The 20,883-nt window shown below is 34.4% G+C and overlaps 1 protein-coding gene across 1 annotated transcript in view; it reads right to left on the reverse strand.

Moving 5' to 3' along the window:
* Positions 1 to 20,883, reverse strand: part of ZFPM2 (zinc finger protein, FOG family member 2) — a 420,267-nt gene that overhangs the window by 191,409 nt on the left and 207,975 nt on the right. Inside the window, exon 4 of the mRNA XM_015592968.1 lies at positions 18,013 to 18,131. Coding sequence (XP_015448454.1) covers positions 18,013 to 18,036 — 24 coding nt within the window. The 5' untranslated portion in view covers positions 18,037 to 18,131. The remainder of the gene's footprint in view (positions 1 to 18,012; positions 18,132 to 20,883) is intronic.

Raw genomic sequence — 20,883 nt, forward strand, 5'->3', positions numbered from 1 at the left:
TTAAATAGTCTTATTTTCAGAGCCATCATTTCTGTCTCAACACCATAATATATAATGCACATGGACAAATCCCAAATATGTATCCAAAGAAACCCGAAATAGCAGTTGTTATCAGCATAAACCCTCATATATTTGGAGATATTCTCTTGTTTACTTTGACTAAAGAAAAGAGGACATATGGGAGGCAATTCAGAAAATCCTTAGATCCTAATTTTTTAAGGCAGACATCACTAATAGGTAATGGGTAGATACCAAGGCCCTTCTGGGTCTAGAGAACCATTTTACTTCTATGTATACCAGATAAAGAGATAAGAAGGACACAGGTGTGGTACTAGTTTTCCAGACTCAGAACATTTCACAAGAGTTAGCCATTGGCTTGGTTCACAGAATGGCAGGAATGTTAAGCAGGCACGGCTATATTTGAATCTCTCTTAGCAACTACCACGATGCATCCTGCTAATTCTCTTTCCAGGTTCCATTAGCAATAATGGAATAAACAAAGAAAGGAAACTACCATCTGGAAAAAAAAAATCATCAGTTTGTGGAAAGATATACAGAAATACTGATTTCTGTTCCTTCACGTACTAAGGGGATTTATGAGAAGAGAAAGCAAATGTCACATAGTGAAACTAGGGGTTGACTCCATTGCCAACAGGCTCATCACTATTTTTCATCTTTGTAACACACACCCCTGATATGCTCTTTTTCTTCAGCCTGCTAATCAGGGCAGCGGTACCTGATAGTGGATGATTGACTAAAGAAATCAAGATTGAATTTATTCCCTGAGGCACACTGTACCTCAGATCAAAGAGTGCCTATGTGGCATCCTGAAAATGCAATCCCACTGCTCTCACCTCTTAACTCCCTGACACAGGAACCAAAGACAATAATCCTTATAAATCAGTGGTAGTGTCACTAAAGGGAAGCGAAGACTTAGATGGGAAAATTTGGACTGATTCAATTAAATAAATTCTTTTTTAAAAGCTTAAGGCTAGCTTACTTTCTAACTCAATTTTCCATATTCTAATTTCAATGACAAATTACGGACAGCCACATTGGGTGCTAAATGCTTAAAACCAAGATCATATTTTTGTAGAAGAATGGATAGAATCCGATCAGGTAATTTTGCTGTATCACAAATGAAATGCAGTTCATTCTAAAAACTGGACAGAAATACAGGCATCAAAACATTTTTGTTGAAAATCTGTAGCATCTTTAATTATACTATCACTAAAAAAACCCACTTATTTTCTTAAGCTATTTCAGAAGTCATATTTCATTGAATGCATCATTAATAAAAAATATTCCAAAGAAGGCTTACCTACCATTTGATAAATAAGAGCACACAGAATAATAACAAACTTGATCCTGATGAGATTTTTAATGGCACAAAGAGCATTATAAATATCAATGGAAACTATAAAAATGTAATTAATGCTTGTGGAGTTATGAAGTTGCCTCTCTTTTATCAGTTTTCTAGTGTATTCAATTGTATTTGATATAGAGAATTCTTAAAGCATTATAAAGACACTCAAGCTCCAGCTTAAGCAACTCAAATGAGTATTCGGTCACTTTACAATAGAACCTGCTTTATTCCCACACACCTGAATGATGAAATCATTTCTCTGCTACTAATAGTATTAATATTAATATTCGGGTTAAGTTCTGATGGAATCCAACACTTTTACTATGTTAGATTCACTAGTTAAATTTTTTAAGGCCATTATTTCACAATTGGTAAATATGAATTATGTAGATTTTGAGATCAATCACACTTGCCAAATGGAAGTAAATTACTGAGAAACTTTTAAGTGCTTTATACATTATAGATACTCTATTATTTGATGGGTAAAAAAACATTTAGTTCATATTATAGTGCATTTCAGGATAAACCAGGGTAAAATAACACAGTAAAATAAGGTAAGAAGTTAGATTGTGGTAACTGATCATCAAAAAGGGACTGTACTTTTTCTTGTTTTCGCTGATTTCCCTTCCTTACAACTTTAAGATAACTGCATATGAAGCAGCAAAAGACAAAGATGGACAGAGAACAATGGAGAGGCTGCAACTAAAATAGTAGGCTCCTCATTGTTTTGGATGTTGTCAAACCAACTGAAAGATAATTTGCTCCTCTTTTCCAAGACTTCAGTGGCTACAGAGGTAATAAAAATAACAATCAAAAACAATACCCTTTTGTCCCCTACAGTGTGAGTGGTAAGTTTTGCAGCAAATATTAGCAATACTTCATAATAATAACATCGCTATCAAAACACTCTATTTTAAATCTAAAGATAAATACTAAAAATTAAAGAAAAATTTAGTATCTCCAATACAATTAAATGGTTTGAATCTTATATAATTACAAAATACTTATTATGCCGTCTCAATGAAGTTATAAATAGTTCTCAATAATTCAGGCTCATGGAGAATATGAAATAAGAAGAAATAAAAACTTGCAGAAAATCAAATAATATGAGAGCAACTTTAATTTTTATTGCTTGAATATTCTTCTTATTTCTCATTTTCTTTTCTTACCATATTTGTCAGTAAACAAAGTGGGTCTTTTTATAATGCTCTAGGTGGTCAAGAATTATAAACACTTTTTTCATCTCAATTTTTAAATACCTAAAGGTTCTACATTTGTTCTAAGTTACCTACTAGAGTACTAAAAATATCCTTATAACAATTTGCAATTGTGTGTTTTGCCATGAGATAAAATAATAAAATTATGAAAAATAAATGTTAAAAACATTATCAACATTTATAGGAGTGTCTAATCTATGACAGGAAAAATATTGTTTGTATACCTCATTCAATAAAAAAGGTGTGCTTTACTTCACAAAATTGTTTTATTTAGGAAAAATTATGAGTATAAACAAAATATAATTAAAATATTAATCTTATTCTTTTTACTTAAAAATCAAACATTTATTGTGTGTGTGTGTGTGTGCATGTGTGTGTCTATTCTATGTGTTTGTGAATATGGCTTTTGTGTGTTAGGTCTGCTTAAAGCAATATATAAGGCTATAGATAGAATTCAATTCAAATACTCATACAAGAAGTAATTCTGTTTGATGAGAATTCAGATCTTTGTACCCTCGTTTCTTAGCAGAGTTCCTGCTTAATAATGTGAAGTCAGGTTTTCCTTCAAGACATATGGCACAATATATCTAATGTTAGAAAACGAAATCGATTTTAGTCGTTCAATTGCTAGTAGTTAACAGCAGAAGAAGACTGTTAAATTAGTTACGAAACGATAAAAAAATTATTCCAATACCCTCTCATTTGACTGTAAAAAAAGATAAAAATAACATACCACCTGGAAGGCACACAATTTGGTGGGGGGCGGTTAGTTAGGGTGACAGGTTAAAATGCGTCCACCTCTATTCTTTTATCCAGCCTCTTATGGAATTAAAGTCCAAAAGTTTAGATTGCGCCCATTCTAGCAAGTTTATTTAATGGTTAAGTTAAAAAAAAAATAAATGATCACATAAAAAAACTGAAGGCCCTTCGCAAATCAAAATATGCTTATTATTATCCAGATAAAGCTGTCCTTTGGAGCTCTGTTAGGAAGAAAATGTTGAGCTTCAAAATGACATTGGTAAATACGTCACTTTCCTTCTGGTGTATCTTCCCTCATATTTACATACGGACATTCTTTTAAACAAAAGTTAAGAGTCTGAGTTAAACTCAACAAAACAAGGAGATTAAAGCTAAGGAGGGGCTCTCCGCCTATCAGCCTGGCCTCAGTAGCGGGGGCACACTTCACCTCCAGGCAACAGTCTTGCTAGCTGAGCATGGTACTATCCACGGTATGTGAGGTCACTGCCTATCATTCATCCCTCTGACAACCACTTTGTTTTTGACTCTTTATGCCTGTACGTTTATTTATAACATGCCAGAATAACAGTGGAATGAATGAAAGAAAATCCCAGCAGCATCTATAAGCCTAGAAATGCTTAAAGATAACCACTGGTTACAGGATGCCAACTTTTCTGATCCCCATTCACTAATTGCTCTCCATTTTTATTTTTGTGGTATGTTAGAAAATACTGGTTCCAATTTGCTGGAGCTTTTTTTCTTAATGGAGAAGAATGATTTTATTTTAGCTGTCCTAGGAACAAGCACATCAGTTTCAAAAGCTCAGTAGAATTCTCTTAGCTATATGAGTTTTTTGGAAATATTTAATGAGTTTTTTTTTTTTTTAATCCAGAGCAAAAATAGCACATAAAGCCCCTTTCAGAAATCCCAATAAATAACAAAGGTATGTTAGGCTCCAAAACAGCTTAACTGAATCATAATTGGCTCCAAAGGCCTGCCAAAGTGGTATCAGCATTATAAAAGATAGTTTCGTATTTCATCTAACTATAAAATAGGAACCTATAGTATATAAAATGTACTGGTCACTTGCACAGGGCTCATGATGACAATGACACGGAAACTCACTGCCAGCGGATTAAAAGTGACCTCCCTACATACTCCGGAAGGGTTCCTGAGTTGCTCTCCCCACACCCTCTTCTTTTTTTCACTTGACCTGGATGGATTAATCACAGATTATGGAGCAAATAACTTAAAACAGAATCTTGAATCTCCGCCCCTCTGACAGTTACAGAATTTCACCATCAAAATATTTCACTAGAAAATCTTCAAACAGCAGCAGAAGGTTTGGCACCGAACCCCTAGGATCCCATTAAGGGCCTCTGCTGTATTCCATAGCTCCTCTGGTCCAAAACGGCACTCTCTGCTCCCACAGATTCCCTCTAAAGCCATTTTGAATTATCAGGCTGATACAGACCTGCATCATCCTCGGAGCCTTCTGACAGGGGCTACAACAATTGGGGGGTGGGGGGGACGGTGATACAACTGTTCATTGTTTCCTTTCACAAAACCCTGCCACAGGGCGCAGATTAACACCAAAAAATGGATGGCTGCATCCAAAGAGAAACATTTTTCAGAATGCCTCCACTTGATTAATGAAGTAATGGTGCCGACCAGTTTGACTTTCAGCAGACACTCTTCCTCCCTCGTCCCTTCCCCTCCTGGAGTACCAGAGAAGGGGAACACTTCTGCAAATGTCAGCTTCCTTTGAAGAGCTGTTATGTTCACGAAGTTTTGAAGGAATGCAACAAGAATAAAACTGCCTGGGTTCCCTGCTGGAAATATTCAGATAAAGGACAAACTTTCTTTTCACCATCTTTGAACTTCTTTAATGAAGGCAAATACTATCTTTTTTTTTTTTTTTCCCCTGTAGATACCTCATTGGACATCTCCTTGGGCCCTGATGCTTATCTCAGATGCACACACGGACATCACTGGACACCTTGCGTGGATTAATATGCTACACTTGCTTGAGTAACAGTGGCTTTAAATACGAGGAGGTAATGCCACATCCGACATTTGTATCAGATTCTAAGGGATTGTCGTTGTTCTGCTCACACTGTTACTTGTAGGGTAACGAGAAACAACTGGTATTTGTTCGACTTCTAAATAAAAGCTAAAACTTAAGGCATATGAGATACCTTTGCTCTTCTGAACTCTGCCCCCGTTTTTCCGTATTTCACAGTGTATCACCGTCCGTGTTATGGCTGCCTTACTCACTCCCTTCTGCACTAAGCTCTAAAATGCCATAAATAATGAAAAAAATTGAGTTAATATTTAAAAATACAAGCCTAATTCAAAAGTGAATCAGACAGGGTAAATTAATTTTCCAATTGTCTGAAATCCCTAATCACACACCCGAGTCATGATTTCTGAACACTAACTCCTTACAAAAAGAAAACACAAAGAAGCCAGGATAATTCAAAAAGCATGTTGACCATTTAACCTTCCTTTTTCTTCTTAAAAAAAAAACAACTATATATAAATATAATATATATAGTTTTTTTTCTCTACTTATGTGGTGATTGTTTACTTAGATGATAAATGCTCTAAGTACTGACTTTGTACTTCTCTAGGCTATAACTTCTCAGAATACTCAATGCAGATAATTAAGTATTTGTGTCTCTGTGTGTATAAATACATGTGTATACACATGTATGAAGATGTATATGTACGGTGACAACCAAACATGCTTTCTAAATAGGTTCGGAGAGGGGACAGAAGAGAAAGGCTGGATGCATTGTTTGGGGAATTAAAGGAATGTGTAATCTGCATTCTATTCGCAGCCATAATAAAAAGTAGTCTAGGTTTGTGTAACAATCTGTATATTTTTCAAAGTGACTAAATGCATATAATTTTATATAATTTTACAACAATTCTATGATGTACGCCTGGTACAATAACCTCCATTTCATAAATGAGGAAACTGAGAGCATGTATGATTACCCAAGATAGCACATCCATTTTGGGTAATAACAGGACTGGAATCAGGCAATTCTGGCCACATCATGGGCTCTTTCCCATACTTTCGCTCCCATTTCTGATCTTTACAATGTGTTAGGGTGTTTCTCGAAATTACTGAAATGAGAACAAACACTCAGCAAACAACCTGATTCTAGTTCCCCATTAGATTCTGTATAACTCAGGTTTTATATGTTTTAATTCATCTTTTTCTAATTTATCATTTTTCATGATAAATTTCTAAATAAATTAATCAAGAAGTTAATGATCATCTTCATGTAGAAAATGATATTTATCTTCAAACATAAGAACAAAATATATTTCATTTTCACAGATTTCTTTTACTTATCAGTTAATCTTTGATTTTGATTCTGATGCTTTATATCACATAATTTAATTTTTTCCTATTCAAATTATATTCAAATATTTGTGAATCCTCCCATTGTTCTTATTGTTTGAAAGCCCTTCTTATCTGAAGGCCAGGAAGCTATGCAAATTACCTTTAGTGGTAGACAGCCTCTGAGATGACACCTCATGATCTCAGTCTTCGGTTTCAAGTCCTTATGTAATTCCCTTCCCCTCAGTATGGGCCAGACCTAGTGAGACTCAATTCTAATGAACAGAATTCAAGAAAAGCAATGGTATACCACTACCAAGGTCAGGTTACAAAAACACAGTAGTTTCTGGGGCTCCCTTTCTTGCTCTATCACTGCTGCTCAAGGAAAAGCCAGCTATCATGTTTTGTGAACCACCCTATGGAGAGGCCCACGAGGCAAGGGACTGAGTCAATAACCATGTCAGTGAGCCTGCAAGCACATACTCCCTCAGCTGAGCCTTCGGATGACACCACAGCTTTGGCTCTCACCTTGATTGCAGCCTTGTGAGGGACACAATACTAGAGACACTTAGGTAAGTTCTATTTATATTTCTGACCCTCAGAAATGGAGAATAAAAAGCATGAGAAACACCACAGGCTTCCTCACATAACCCTATGCTCGACTCTGGTTTCCTGACCTTTAAAACAGAGATATAAAATAGCACAGTAGCACAAAAATGCAAATTATTAGACTCAAGAAACTATGATTCTATAATTCCTCATAAAATCCTTTGGCCTATTTTAACAGTGTTTGTAAATGAATTGGAACAATGTTTCCCAACGTTTGACACTTTTTGTCAAACAAGGCCAAAGGATTCTATGAGAAAGGTGATGGAAGAGTAAATAAATAATAAAAAATAACTTTAAATTCAATACTTAACAAAGAAAAGAGATGTTAATTTCCAAATGAGAGTTTCTCAAAAAGTTTCCTGTTTCCAAAAGCGTTTTAGAGTATCACTTTATTTTCCTCTTATTAGAAATATATGCCACTCTATGTTGATGGTGTGCCTTTAGACCATCACACAACATCAACATAGAGTCCTGTAGAAAATAAAAACATAAATTGTACCTTGGACAGGGTCATGTTTACAACCTTGCCTTTACCAGAAAAACATTATATGGTACTGTAGCTTGTCAATGCCAGCTGAGAGCTACTGTTAAATTATAACACTTGATTAATGGTGTCCCGGGTATATCTACTAAGAGTTAGTTTAAAAACAGAGTCCAGTATTTTAAGAGTCCAATATTTTATAATATAAAGTTTTAAGTAATATTAATTTTTAAGACCAAACAAAAAGAATACAAAATAGTACTTAAGTCCATTCTTTCCGGTTAGCGTTTCCAGGTTACTGACTGTATCAGTTACCACGCTTTGCTGAGATCACTGCTAAACCCTCATAACATCAAAACAAGTGCATAGCGCCAAACCAATGGTTTTAAAAAGAGTTTTGGAAGAGCAAGTCTCCAAAAAAAATCAAGGGAAAAGATTTGAAAAGGCGTGCCAGACTTAGCAAATAACAGAAGAAAGTTTTGGTCAACTTTTAAAACAACTTCTCTTCAAAGTGATTTTTCACTTTAACTTCTCCAAAAACATTTTTAAGCTTTATATTCTGTACTTTGCATTACAGAAACAATAGAATTATATTTTGCAAAATAGTTCCTCACCACCCAGGAATCTGATAGATTCCCCTTAGGGAGTAGAGACTACCTCCATCCCTTGAGGGTCCATGAGTGTGAATAAAGATCTTCAAACAGGAACGACTTCACAAAAAGTAACTGGAGATATAAACCAGCAGGTAGACGTTGTCTTTCATACCTCTACTCTGAAAAACTACTCCACATCACTGATTAAATTAACAGCATAACATACAATCATTTTACTAATTCCATGAAAAGGTCACCTCCAATAAAATTCTCCTTAGAGTTCTAGAAAAGGGAGCAATGAACTATCTTCAATAAACACAAAGATGCTTTTTTGTTTACTTGAACTTGTCCTGAATATAGGTAAAAGTTCAAACATAAGGAACCTGGAAAGACTTCAGCATCAGAAGGAAAAGTCAGTCAAAAGGAGATTGAGGTTAGTAGACAGAATATCTATGCACAAAGATGTATTTTGGAGGCAATTCCTAATTATCAAGAAAGGTACAATTTATGTTTTTATTTTAACATTATTGTCCCAGATTACAATATAATTCCTTACACTGCCAACATCATAACTACACCCAAACTGTAATACAATCAGTCCCTTTTGATCAACATGCAATTGGCTTTTCTGGTTTGCTTCTATAGATTTAAATTGTGAAATAATTCTTTGGTGCTTGTTTTTTTTTTTTTTTTTTTCCTTTCTGACTCGTAATCTACAGCATGCCTTTACATATTTGGGTCTCCATACCAACTTCTCTATTCTCCCTAAGCATTACCACCCCCCCCCCAAAAAAAAAGAAAAAAACTCACAAAATCTACTCATTCTAGAAACCAAATCAACACGTCATTTTCCAAGGCTCTGCTGCAGTAAATGTCTTGCCTCGTGTCTTCTTTGAGCTGCTTTCCTGTCCACTCAGTTTCCATTAATTCTCCACATCTCAGATAGAGTATAAGAGAAGCCAGGATCTTGGCCTCCCTAAGGGACAAATCTACAACCTCCATCAATAATGAATTAGACCAACGTTTCCCAAGAGGAAGAGGGTACAATTAAAAAGGTTATAAGTCCTTGCACTACTAGAACCTAAGGGCATCCGTGAATGAAACTGGCTTAAGCCCAATTAGAGGAATCAGTACATTTGTCTTCTCTTGGAACAACCCTGCTCTTACGGTTCCCATCAATTCAGTATAAATCTGACTGATCTTATCCAAGAAGTTAATAGAAAATTGCTCACAGTGGGCGACTGCCACCTCAGTTTCCAAGCAGAGACAGATGGAATTTCCCAGATGGTTTGTCACTGGAAAGTGCAATGCTGGATGAGACTTCACAGAAAGCATGGTAGAGCAGAACACCTTCTTGGCCTTCACCCATGTCATAGTGAGGGATCTAAAACCAACTCTGTTGTAAACAAATCGTAATTGCCTCAAAGTACTCAACACTTTATCCTCCCTAATGGTCTCAAAGAGATACAAATCTCATTCTGAAATTAATATTTATCAAGAAATCATTATGGGCATGTCTCCTTATCCTGCCCTACTAAACCTTATACTCAAATGAGATTAAGTAAAAACAAAGATATAAACAAATAAAACAGACAAAAGATGGCGTTGACTGTGGTACCTGTACTGCTAAGTTGGGCAGATGCAGTAAGCTCTCAAAGGAAAAAGGAGAAATAGATATAAAGACTCAGGAAGAATGCAGAGATCTTAAAGAAAAGAGAAATGTGCTTCTACTAATATTGGAGAAAAGCTCAAGAAAAGAATTAATCCTTTTTTATTGAGATATAACTAACATATATTAGTTTCAGGTGTAACAAATAATGATTCAATATTTGTATATGTTGTCAAATGATCACCAGAATAAGTCTAATTAACATCCATCATCACGTAGTTAAAAAAATCTTTTCTTCTAATAAGACCTTTTAAGATCTAATCTCTTATACATACTTTAATAGTTATTTATTGAGCCTAGAACAATGCCAGACATTGTTCTACGTAGGAAGGATACAGGGATAAAAGGCAATGAGCATACAGTATGCAGGAGAGACAGACCAGGAAAAAACACTTAAAAGTATGTGATAAATGTTCTTATCCTAGTAAACATGGAGCATCATGGCAATACTTGAGAAATGGATATCTATTCCAAACTGAAGGATTCAGAGAAGGTCCACTTTGGGGTGACCTTGAGCTGAATCTTTAAGTAAGAATTGGAGTTAGTTTGATGAAGAGGGGCAGGAGGGAGAGCATACTTTTCGGGATGATGAAATAACATGGACTCATGGACAGAGATGTGAGAAAAGAGTATATTCAGAGCACTATAGGTAACTGGGGTTGACTGAAGTCTATAGTAAAAGTCGAAAATGAGTAAGAGCTGAGGAAGTGAGTGTGTTGCAAAGGCCCTTTTATGCCTTGACAAGGTGTTTGGGTTCTCCTGTGCCCTATAAGACGGTTTTAACCACAAAAGAGACTAGCAATGTTTTTAGAACACACTGTGATTTGGGTGAAGAAAAAGGAGACAAGAAGGAAGGCAGAAAGAACAGAAGAATATTGTGATACTCAAGAAAGAAATGATGGCGGTTTCAACTAAAGCAGTGGTAGTAGGAACAGAAAGAAGAGAACAAACATTAAGAAAGCAGGAGTTATGGTACTTGGTTTCTAGAAGTGAAAAGAAGAATCTGGAAGATGTTTGACTCTGAGTGGAAGGAAAAAGAGGAAGTAATAGTCATGGGCACTAAAAAAGAGGAGCATGTGTGCGTGCATGCACATGTGCATGTGTGTGACTGTGTGTAAATGGAAATTTAAGATATGAGAGGAGAGGAAGAAAGGGAGAAAAACATTAAATAACTTCTAGAATGAACTTCCTGCAGAGGCAAGAAAGGAGATTTAGTGGCTTAGAATTGAAGGTGACTAAAAAGTTGCAAGTCAGGGAGAAGAGAAGAGAGACAATCTGTGGGGACATTAATAAATTCTCCTCGTTGTTTAGCTGGAGGAACTCGGTGGAAAAGGCTTGCAAAACAGTTGAAATGTGCTATTAGAGAGAGGGTAAAAAGCCAAGGTTAGAGATTTTTTAATTTAAATGTCATTTGTAAATTAGTAGCTGCAGCTTTGCAAATGGATAAGCTCCCTGAGGCACTGGGAACAGAGGGAGAAGAGAAGAAAGGCCAGAGTGTTTTGGGAAACACGCATAGTTAAATTCAAAAGAGCAAAGACCCAGAGAGATATGAGAAGTAGGCAAGTATGGGAGTCCCGGGCCCAGATTAGAATGCATGTTAAGAAGGAGGGTATCATTCACAATGTCAACATCAATGAAGAGAGATATAAGACCAAATAAAAAGTCACGCCTCAGCGAAACTAAAAATTCTATCATTGAGATGATGAAGATGGAAGGATATGGGTGGAGTCAGAATACTCCTGGCAAGGAAATTCAATTATATTAGAATTTTATTTTATAGAGCAGTTATTGAATACTTATTATGTACCAGAGGCAGAAGTCCACAATTAAATATTTTATAAAATTCTATGTCCCCTAGAATCTCAACAATAATTTGGATGTTATTTTCAAATTTATTTTATACCTTTGAGGCTGTCTTGTAATGGCTTCCCCAGAAGCTTACCCTGAAGTTAATTTAAGTGCAAGTAGTTTATGGGGAGGCAATCTCAGAAAATTTCTGAAGAGGTATAAAGGAGCAAGCAGGAAAGAGAAGGAAGCCCATAAAGGGTGAGTTACAAAGCCAAATGGTGCTCAATTCCACTGGCAAACTCTAAGAGATAGTATGGACCACTTCTCATATCCCAATGGAGTGGCAAAGAAGCAAGGGTATTTAAACACCAACTTCTATCTCTGGTTGAGGACTACTTCTGGAAACATTAATTCTCAAGCACTTCCAGTTTTCCTAGCTTGCAGTAACTTTGATTCTGAGGCTGAAAAATGGCCTCCAAAAGAATGTCACAGATGTTTAAGCAGTTATTGACAGGTGAATACTGGGGAATACTGGAGACATATGAGTAGGGATACATTTGCTACAGGGTATATACAACATGAAATGAAGACTCTGTCAATGAATGGTTCAGAGATTGGTACTGGAAGAGTTAGAACTGCGAGGAGAGAAATGGAGACATCCAATAATTCCAATATTTTCCTATGATGTAGATCAGAAACATCTAATTCTTCCTTCAGCCATATTTCTATGATGATAATATCTTCAAATTTTAAGCTACAATTTAATGTATCCTTCGTTTCATTATTAAGTAAATAAAATGTTGTTTATATTACTCTTTTTATGTGTATTTCCTATTTGTAGTGCCCTGTTGGAAAATAAAACAAAGTTCTATTCTTATTGAACAGCATCAATAGAATGAACTTTCTCTATTGAATTCCACTTGTTGAATTTAACAAGTTGTGATAAATTTACTATTATGTAGTAAGTAACCTGAGAGTTTCTACTAATGTTTTACTTAATAAACTATGCATGTTGTATGATTCTAGCAGTTGGCTAAACAAGACTAATTAACTAGCAAAAGCAGATATATTCAAGAGAGGGCAAATGTCACTTAAATTTCAGATACCCGACCTTCCAAATAATTATTGTTATTTGCTACTTATTAAACACTTATCATGTACTTAATATAGCAGAGATTTAGCATATTACAAAGATCTCTGTCCTCAGGAGAAAACAGGGAAACTTCAAAGACACAACATATAAATATAGAAATTCTAAAACACCTCCAAAACAGATATTGATCACAATTTCAAGTGATTTTAAAATTTTCTTTTTTGTCAGTAGTCTTTTGATATTTTCAGTGAATAAAATTGTAAGACTTTCAAAAACATGAAGCTTGTGTCACCATGATAGCACTTAATTCAAATTACTCCTTGGCACAGAGTTGAGATGTTGGAAAGAAAGCTAGACTCACTGGCTAACAATTCATTCAGGGGTGTAAGGTTGTACGTGAAAAAATGGAAACTTACAATGTATCAAAGACCTTTGGAGCTTGTGACGGTTAATTTTATGTGTCAAATTAGAGGGAGTTTTAGATGAGGTTAACATTTGAATCAGTGAATTTTGGGTAAAGCAACTGGTCCTCTATAATGTGGATGGGCCTCACCCAATCAGTTGAAGGCCTGAAGAGAACAAAAGACTCGCCTACAAGCAACAAACTTCATCTTCACCACAGGTTCTCCTGGGCCTCTGCCTGCTGGCCTTTGGACTAGAACTGCACTCTCAGCTCTCCTAGGTCTCCAGTATGTTGGCCCACGCTGCAGATTTTCAACCTATCAGCCTCCATAATCATGTGAGCCAATTCTTCATAAAAAAAAATTCTCTCTCTCTCTCCCCTCCCTCTCTCCCTCCTCCCCCACCTGTACACACACACACACACACACACACACACACACACCCTATTTTTCTATTTGTTCTATTTCTCCAAAGAATCCTGACTAATATAGAGTCCTTGGAAGATAGTTAAATGTAGGCAGGTAAAATCCTTAAACTCCAAAGGTCTATAGTTTTACTTGTTTAATTTGGAGTATCTCTTCAATTTTAAACATGATATGTTTTAATGGGTCCATTTTTTATGGGTGACAGCAATAATAGTAGTTAATATTTACTGATAACTCACATATGCTACCTCTGCCTCATTTAGTCTTTACGAAAGCCTTATAATCTAGGTAGTGTTATTATCCCTATATTACATATAATATATCTAAGATAGCATCTGATTGCAATATGGGTTTTGGGTTCAGACTGAGTTGAGTTTGGGCTAGTTATTTAACTTCCAAAAGTAGTGGTTTCCTTCTCTGCATCAAAGAAGATAAATACTATCTTCTCATGCACTTATGTGAGACATAAAACATGTATAGCATTGTGGCCAATATCTGGCCCAATGAAAGTATTAAGTATATGCTGCTGTTATTATTAAACCATTAAAGCATGAAGTATCTAACAAGATAATAAGATGTGGGCAAAAGATTATTTATTTCTATGTTCAGTGTGTTGTATGATTCTAAGAATAACTTTTTGTCAAATCCATTTGTTTGGTGTGTCCATATAGGCTTTATTTCTTGAAATGTTCTATATACACCCAAATGCCTAATACACAAAGGCTTCCTGCAGAAGGTGTCATATTGCTAATGCACTTCAAAATGGAAACTTGAAAGGTATAAAAAGGATTTGACATCTGGCATGGTAACTCAATTAATTACTGTGTTAGATTAGTGTGCTAAATCTCCCAAGCCAATACCATGAGTCTGAGCAGAGTAATATTACACTGGTTGGTGAATAAATATTTTAAAAGACTGTGCTAAATCCAAATTTGATTCAAAGTTGGGTAAGGAAGGGTTAGTAGGCTAGATAGTTTATAATGAAGAAAATTTATCTTCATGATATAAAACATATTAAAGTACTGTCCACATTATAAAGAGTCATAAAATTGGAGAAGTCTTTGAATTAACTCATAACCGCTCAAATAGGCTATGAAGTATCATAACAAGTACTTTGCCCAAAGTAAGGAAAAAAAGCATACCTCTAATTACTACGGATACTCTACCAGAGATTTTTATAAATTTAGAATCCCTGCAAAAAAAATCCCCAACAATTTTATCATGCTCGAATCATGTTACAGATGCTACTGAGGAGGCAGTATGACATGGTCTTTAAAATTTCAGATTTGAAAGGCCCAAGCTTTTATTTTCTTATCTTTAAAATACAATTTAAAATAAAACCAAATTCACAGGTTTATTCTGAGGATTAAATGAGCTAATCCATTTCCAATTCTCCAAATTGTGTCCAGAAAATAAGTATGCATTCTATGTATGTAGTACCAACAGTCATATTTGCAGTATTTAATAATATAAAATCATAAATGAAATCTAAAAGAGAATGTTATTGCAAAAGGAAAATATTTAAAGTACATTTTAGCGAAGTAATTAAGTTTTTAAATAGAGAAAAATACTATAGTTTAAGAAAATTACATGAATTAAATATTTAAACCCTAAAAGAAGAAAACTAGGGTATGTTTTCTATAAAGAACTATAACTCACTACTGGTTTTTGATACTCTATGAGTGAGTATTCATACACTTCATATCATTTCATACACTTTCAAAAATTTTGAAAACTTCATATCTATAAATCAAACCCTTTGAAAAATATAAAATATGGCATAAATTGCTTTAGAGTGGCATAGGAGTATGAAAAAAAACAAAATGTATCATCTGTGAAAAAATAGGAAATTATTTCACTGACAAACTGAGATTTTCCACACGTCATGATTTAGCATATGCTAAAAATATATGAAAGTACCACTCTGGATATAGACAGATAATAACATAAAGACTAATCAAAAATTGCATTTTCATATAGATATTATTTTAATGTAGTAAAGAGGAAAATTTTCATCTCATATCAATTATGCTGCCACTTCAGTGGCAGTACACTTTTGAAGAAATATCAGAGAAATGACTAAAGATTGTGTTGGTGTGTGATACGTAGTGATACATAAGATACATATCTTATTGCCTAAAACATTTTAAGCAAAGCTAGAGAACCATTAGAAACCCCCAGATAAAATGGTTTAGAATAATATGTAATGCAACTTTTGATGTTTAGACAATCTTATGCTCTTTGCCTTTACTTGAGAAATCAGTATAGTTAATATTGCTCTCTCAAAAGAATCCACAGAACAGTCTATTAATACATGTCAATCAACCAAGGACTGCAGTGTGTTTGGGGCCACATCTCAAAACCTTTTTGAAGTAGGTGCACTGAACCACCAAGAATTAACCTGCCAAGATTATTAATTAAATATTTAGCCTTTCCTATCCATTTATTTGTTTCTTAAACACATGTAAAATCTTCTACTTCATCTTTTTATGATTAATACATGATTTTAGGAAGTAGAAAACACAACCCCAGAATTCTACATGCTATTTAAAAGTGCGGTGTCACAAATATTTCCTATTTATTCTAATCAGTATTTTTAGTTGAATCAATAAACTCTGTCTCATCCACATGGCATGAAATAAGCAGAGATCCACACATATGAGTTTCTTTCATGTAATAACTTGAATAAGAATTTTCTTTCATATAATAAATTGAAAAAGAAATGCAATGTTGCTGAGTTCGGTACATTTGCAAAACCTCTCTGGGAGTTTTTATGTCCCCACACTGTAGATAGAGCCATTTAACAGCCATGAGACTCTTCCTACATATATGGAATTTAGAGAGAAGAATTTTCATATATATGTCTGCACCTCTTAAAGAATATAAAACTGATCTTGTCTGATCTCGGAAGCTAAGCAGGGTCGGGCCTGGTTAGTACTTGGATGGGAGACCACCTAGGAAGACCAGGTGTCATAGGTGTAAAAAATAAAATAAAAAATAAGGGATTGTAAGCTGACAAGGTCCTTGCAATCTGTGAGGTCAACCAAGAGTTGCCTTGCCTAAAAAAAAAAAAGAATATGAACATTTTTTCTCCCCGAGTTTGTATCATCACTTATAATAGAAGAGGGCCTAATATCCTAATTGCTGGAACCGCCTCACCTAAAAAAAAAAAAAAAGAATATGAACATTTTTTCTTCCCGAGTTTGTATCATCACTTACAATAGAAGAGGGCCTAATATCCTAATTGCTGGAACCTGTGAATGTTACATTACATGGCAAAGGAGAATTAAAGAAGCAGATGGAATTAAAGTTGCTATCAGCTGCCTTTAAAACAGGGGTGTGTCCTAGATTACCCAGGAGGGCCCAATGTAATCACAGGTGTTCTTAAATGCGAAAGAGGGAGACAGATGAGTCAGAGTCGAATGTGGACATGAGAAAGACTCAAAATGTTATTGCTGGCTTTGCAGATAAAAGGGGGCCGTAAACCAAGGGCTATGAGCAGCCTTGAGAAGCTGGAAAAGCTAAGAAAACAGATTCTCCCTTAGAGATTCCAGAAAGAAACTCTGCCCCACAGGCACCTTAGTTTTATCCCAGTGAGATTCACTCCAGACTTGAAACCTCCAAAACTGCAGGATGATAAATTTGTGTTTTTTTAAGCCACAAAGTTTGTGGTAACCTGTTATAGCAGCAATAGGAAACTAATATATCCAATTAAGAAACGAAGTTTAAATATAACCGAACATCCATCTTTCCATTACTTTTTAAAACATCTAATTAATCAGTTGGCTATATAATCTTACCTAGAGGTAGACTTTCTGATTTCAGAACTTTTTAAATAAGCTAACAACAAAAAACAATGCTAATCATTCATCCTTGCTTTTAAAGGTACAAATAGTATTAGCAAGGAATAACAAGGTTGTTTATTTCTTGCTCTTCATGTAAACCTGTAATGTATGACAATTAATTTGTGTCATCTTAAAAATAAAAGCATTTGTATACATTATTAAATGTGAATAGTATTAGTCTGGCTAAGCAGATAAAGCAAAAACCTTATAAATTACCTTACTAAACAACCATTTAGTATGATTAACCTGTTTCCTTCTAAATTCTACTTATATTACTGTCAGAGGCAAGCCACTTGGAAAATATCCAAGTTTCGTGTCCATTTAAAAAGAAAAAAACAAACTTATTTTTAGTGATTTCACTGGGAAGCAAGCAGAATCATTTCTGAGCTATAACAAAATACCGAGTCAACCATCATGGAACGTCCACATACCAAGGAATTATTATTCAGGTCCATCTTTCCAGCAAATGGCCCCCAGGTTGTCCCCACAGGAAGCTGCTGCCGGCTCTGAATTTTCCGTTCTCCATCTTTCTGAAATACCTCCAGCTCTCCTGCAGACAATGAAAATAAGAGGTGTTTAGAGTATTTTCACTTGTGCTTTAACAACAGCCACCTCTTTTTGTGTGTTTGCACAATATTCTCAAGATTCTTATAAAGAGAATTAACTATGCTCGTCTGAAAAACTGATCTTGTTATCCTGAGAATATAAAACTTGTCCTTATAATAGTATTCAAATTTAGCCCAATTACTTTCTTGAACCTTTTCATACACATCATCTACTGAAGTCAATTCTATTTAGTAAGTCCTTAAGAATCAGCAATAATAAAACTTCCTCAAAAAGCACTGATCCAATGCCAAAACAGGAAGACAAGAAACATTAGGACAATGACTTAGAGTTAAAATTATTATATTTGATCACTAATGCAGTAAAAAATTACAATTAAAGATATATAACTTAGGCAATAACTTTATTATGGTTATTCAAGACTCTTGGTGAACAATATCTGGCAAGTTTTTAAAAGTACTTGATAATTGTCTAAAGTTTTACTAGTTTCAAATGGATAAAATATCTACACATACAAAAATTAGAGATGCATGTTTTCCCAAATCAAAAATGTTTCATCGAAGTCATTACTTTTTTATATTTAGTACTTTAGGTAAGATCCTATGTTGGCAAAAGAGTTTGGACAAAAACACCTAAGAAACAGCCAGTTTCGGATGGTCTTCTTCATTTCATTTCCTCCAAATTAATACTTTGGGGAAACAGAAAATAACAACAGTACAGTATATATACGGGCATAAAGTAAGAATTGGAATTCATCAAATACTCACTTAAGAAATAAATGAATAAGTTAATAGGAAAATAAATTAATGAAGGCTTCAAAACTTCAGTTAAATATTGTTTGGGATAAACAGAAAATAATATCGATCAGGAATTGGAGCCTCTCTCTTTAAATAATGAAATCTATGACATTTAGACCTTGATAGCATTACCATACCATATTATCACACCAAAATTTTATATTTAGAAAATATTAACTTTAATAATTATTAGTTTTTTTAAATGATATTTCTTCTCAGCTTGCTCAATAGCCGACATGAAAATGGGAAGGAATGGAATACAAAGTATAAATGGAAATCCATACAAAATGGGAAACTGAGGAAAATTCTAAATAGAATAGGATGTATGAAATAATTAAAATTTCCAAATGATATATAAGCATGGTATGTAACATACTATGAAAATTTTGCCTTCATATGTCATTAGGTTCTTTTCAAGTCAACAACTATCTTTAAATATGAAGATCTAATCTTGATGTTTTTAAAAGCAACACCATCAACTGAGTTCAATTATGTCTCTTCTTTATATCTCTAGATTTGTGTCAACTCATTTTAATTGTTAAAATAGTAGACATTACATTTCAGGTTTTATGATTGCTTATCCTGAAAGCCAATATCAAAGTATATAAACCATATTCAACTAAAATATTGTGTAATGGTTAAATTGTGTCCATTATAAAATATAAATATAACTGTATCTGAACAATGAACAGTGAAGATGTAATAGAAAAAATTCACAGTACAAAATTTAAATTCAAGGACTACATCTCCATTCTCCTTCCCCACACACCTCTCCTTTCCCACTCATCAAATATACTAAAAATGGAAGAACTCATTAAACTCATTAAATTAAGAGAGACAGACATCTCTCAATTTTTTTTCATTGTGATATATCAGTAGCTCAATATAATTGGCAATGAGGAAAATGGACCCAGAAAGATTCAATAGAACTGAGCTTCTAAAATACAGTTTTAGAAATAGTATACTTATATTAAATAACAGATTAGTGCTTAACTATCAAATCATGAAGCTTATTCAAAGACCAGGAAATATGGAACAATAAAAATTTGGTTTTCTGTGTGGAATAACAAACCCATTTCTGAGATTTGCCCCCGAAACTGTTTTTCAACGCTATACAATCTTTTTGATTGATGCATTGGAATCAGAGGCCTGTTCAGAAATAGCCTCAAAGTACAATTAACTGTCTATATGATGTCAAAAAGGAATCAGTGGAAAAGGTTCCTCAGGGCACGCATATTCATGTTATAATGCATTTATTTAAATCTTTACAATATTTTTTCTATTAGAAAAGAAACTTTAATTTCTATCTGATAGTTCTTAGTATTTTCAGCCATATTTACTTACACTTTAAACAATTTCTTTGCAATTTACCACTGAAAGGTAAATACACATGAATTCCTTAGGTAAACACTGGTTAAGAATGGGGTTTTTTTCTACATAAAGATAATGCAAATAATTTGCTTGTTTTTACATGCTAAAAAAATGTATGTTACATTTAGTGATATCAGGGAAATCATTAAAATCTTTGAAAAACCCTTTAAAAAATAATTCATCCTCTCTTCTGCCACTGCCAATTTTCATCTGAAAAGGGTTCAGGCTCAGTCAAACAGTGACTTCTTATCTATACCTGTGGATTTACAAGCAGGTCTGTACTTTAATGGATTAAGAACTACAACCTTAGGGCAGATCATAAAGGGATATCCAAATATCTCCAAAGTTTTTGAGGTGTCTTTGACTATGCATTAAAATTTTAAGCAAACCACAAATACTTTTACGAGCTCTTAGAGAGGGCCATAACAGAAAGTCCAGGAACTGTTCAAGCTATCAAGTCAATCTTTTTAACTTTATTAGACAAGCAAGCAAATCCCAGTCTCCTTTCTTGCTTATCAAGAAGTTATTTCAAGGTTTGGGGAAATCCTTTCTGTTGCTAAAATAGTTGAA

This window comes from Pteropus alecto, unplaced genomic scaffold (genome assembly GCF_000325575.1).
Source record: "Pteropus alecto unplaced genomic scaffold, ASM32557v1 scaffold164, whole genome shotgun sequence".
NCBI lineage: Eukaryota > Metazoa > Chordata > Mammalia > Chiroptera > Pteropodidae > Pteropus > Pteropus alecto.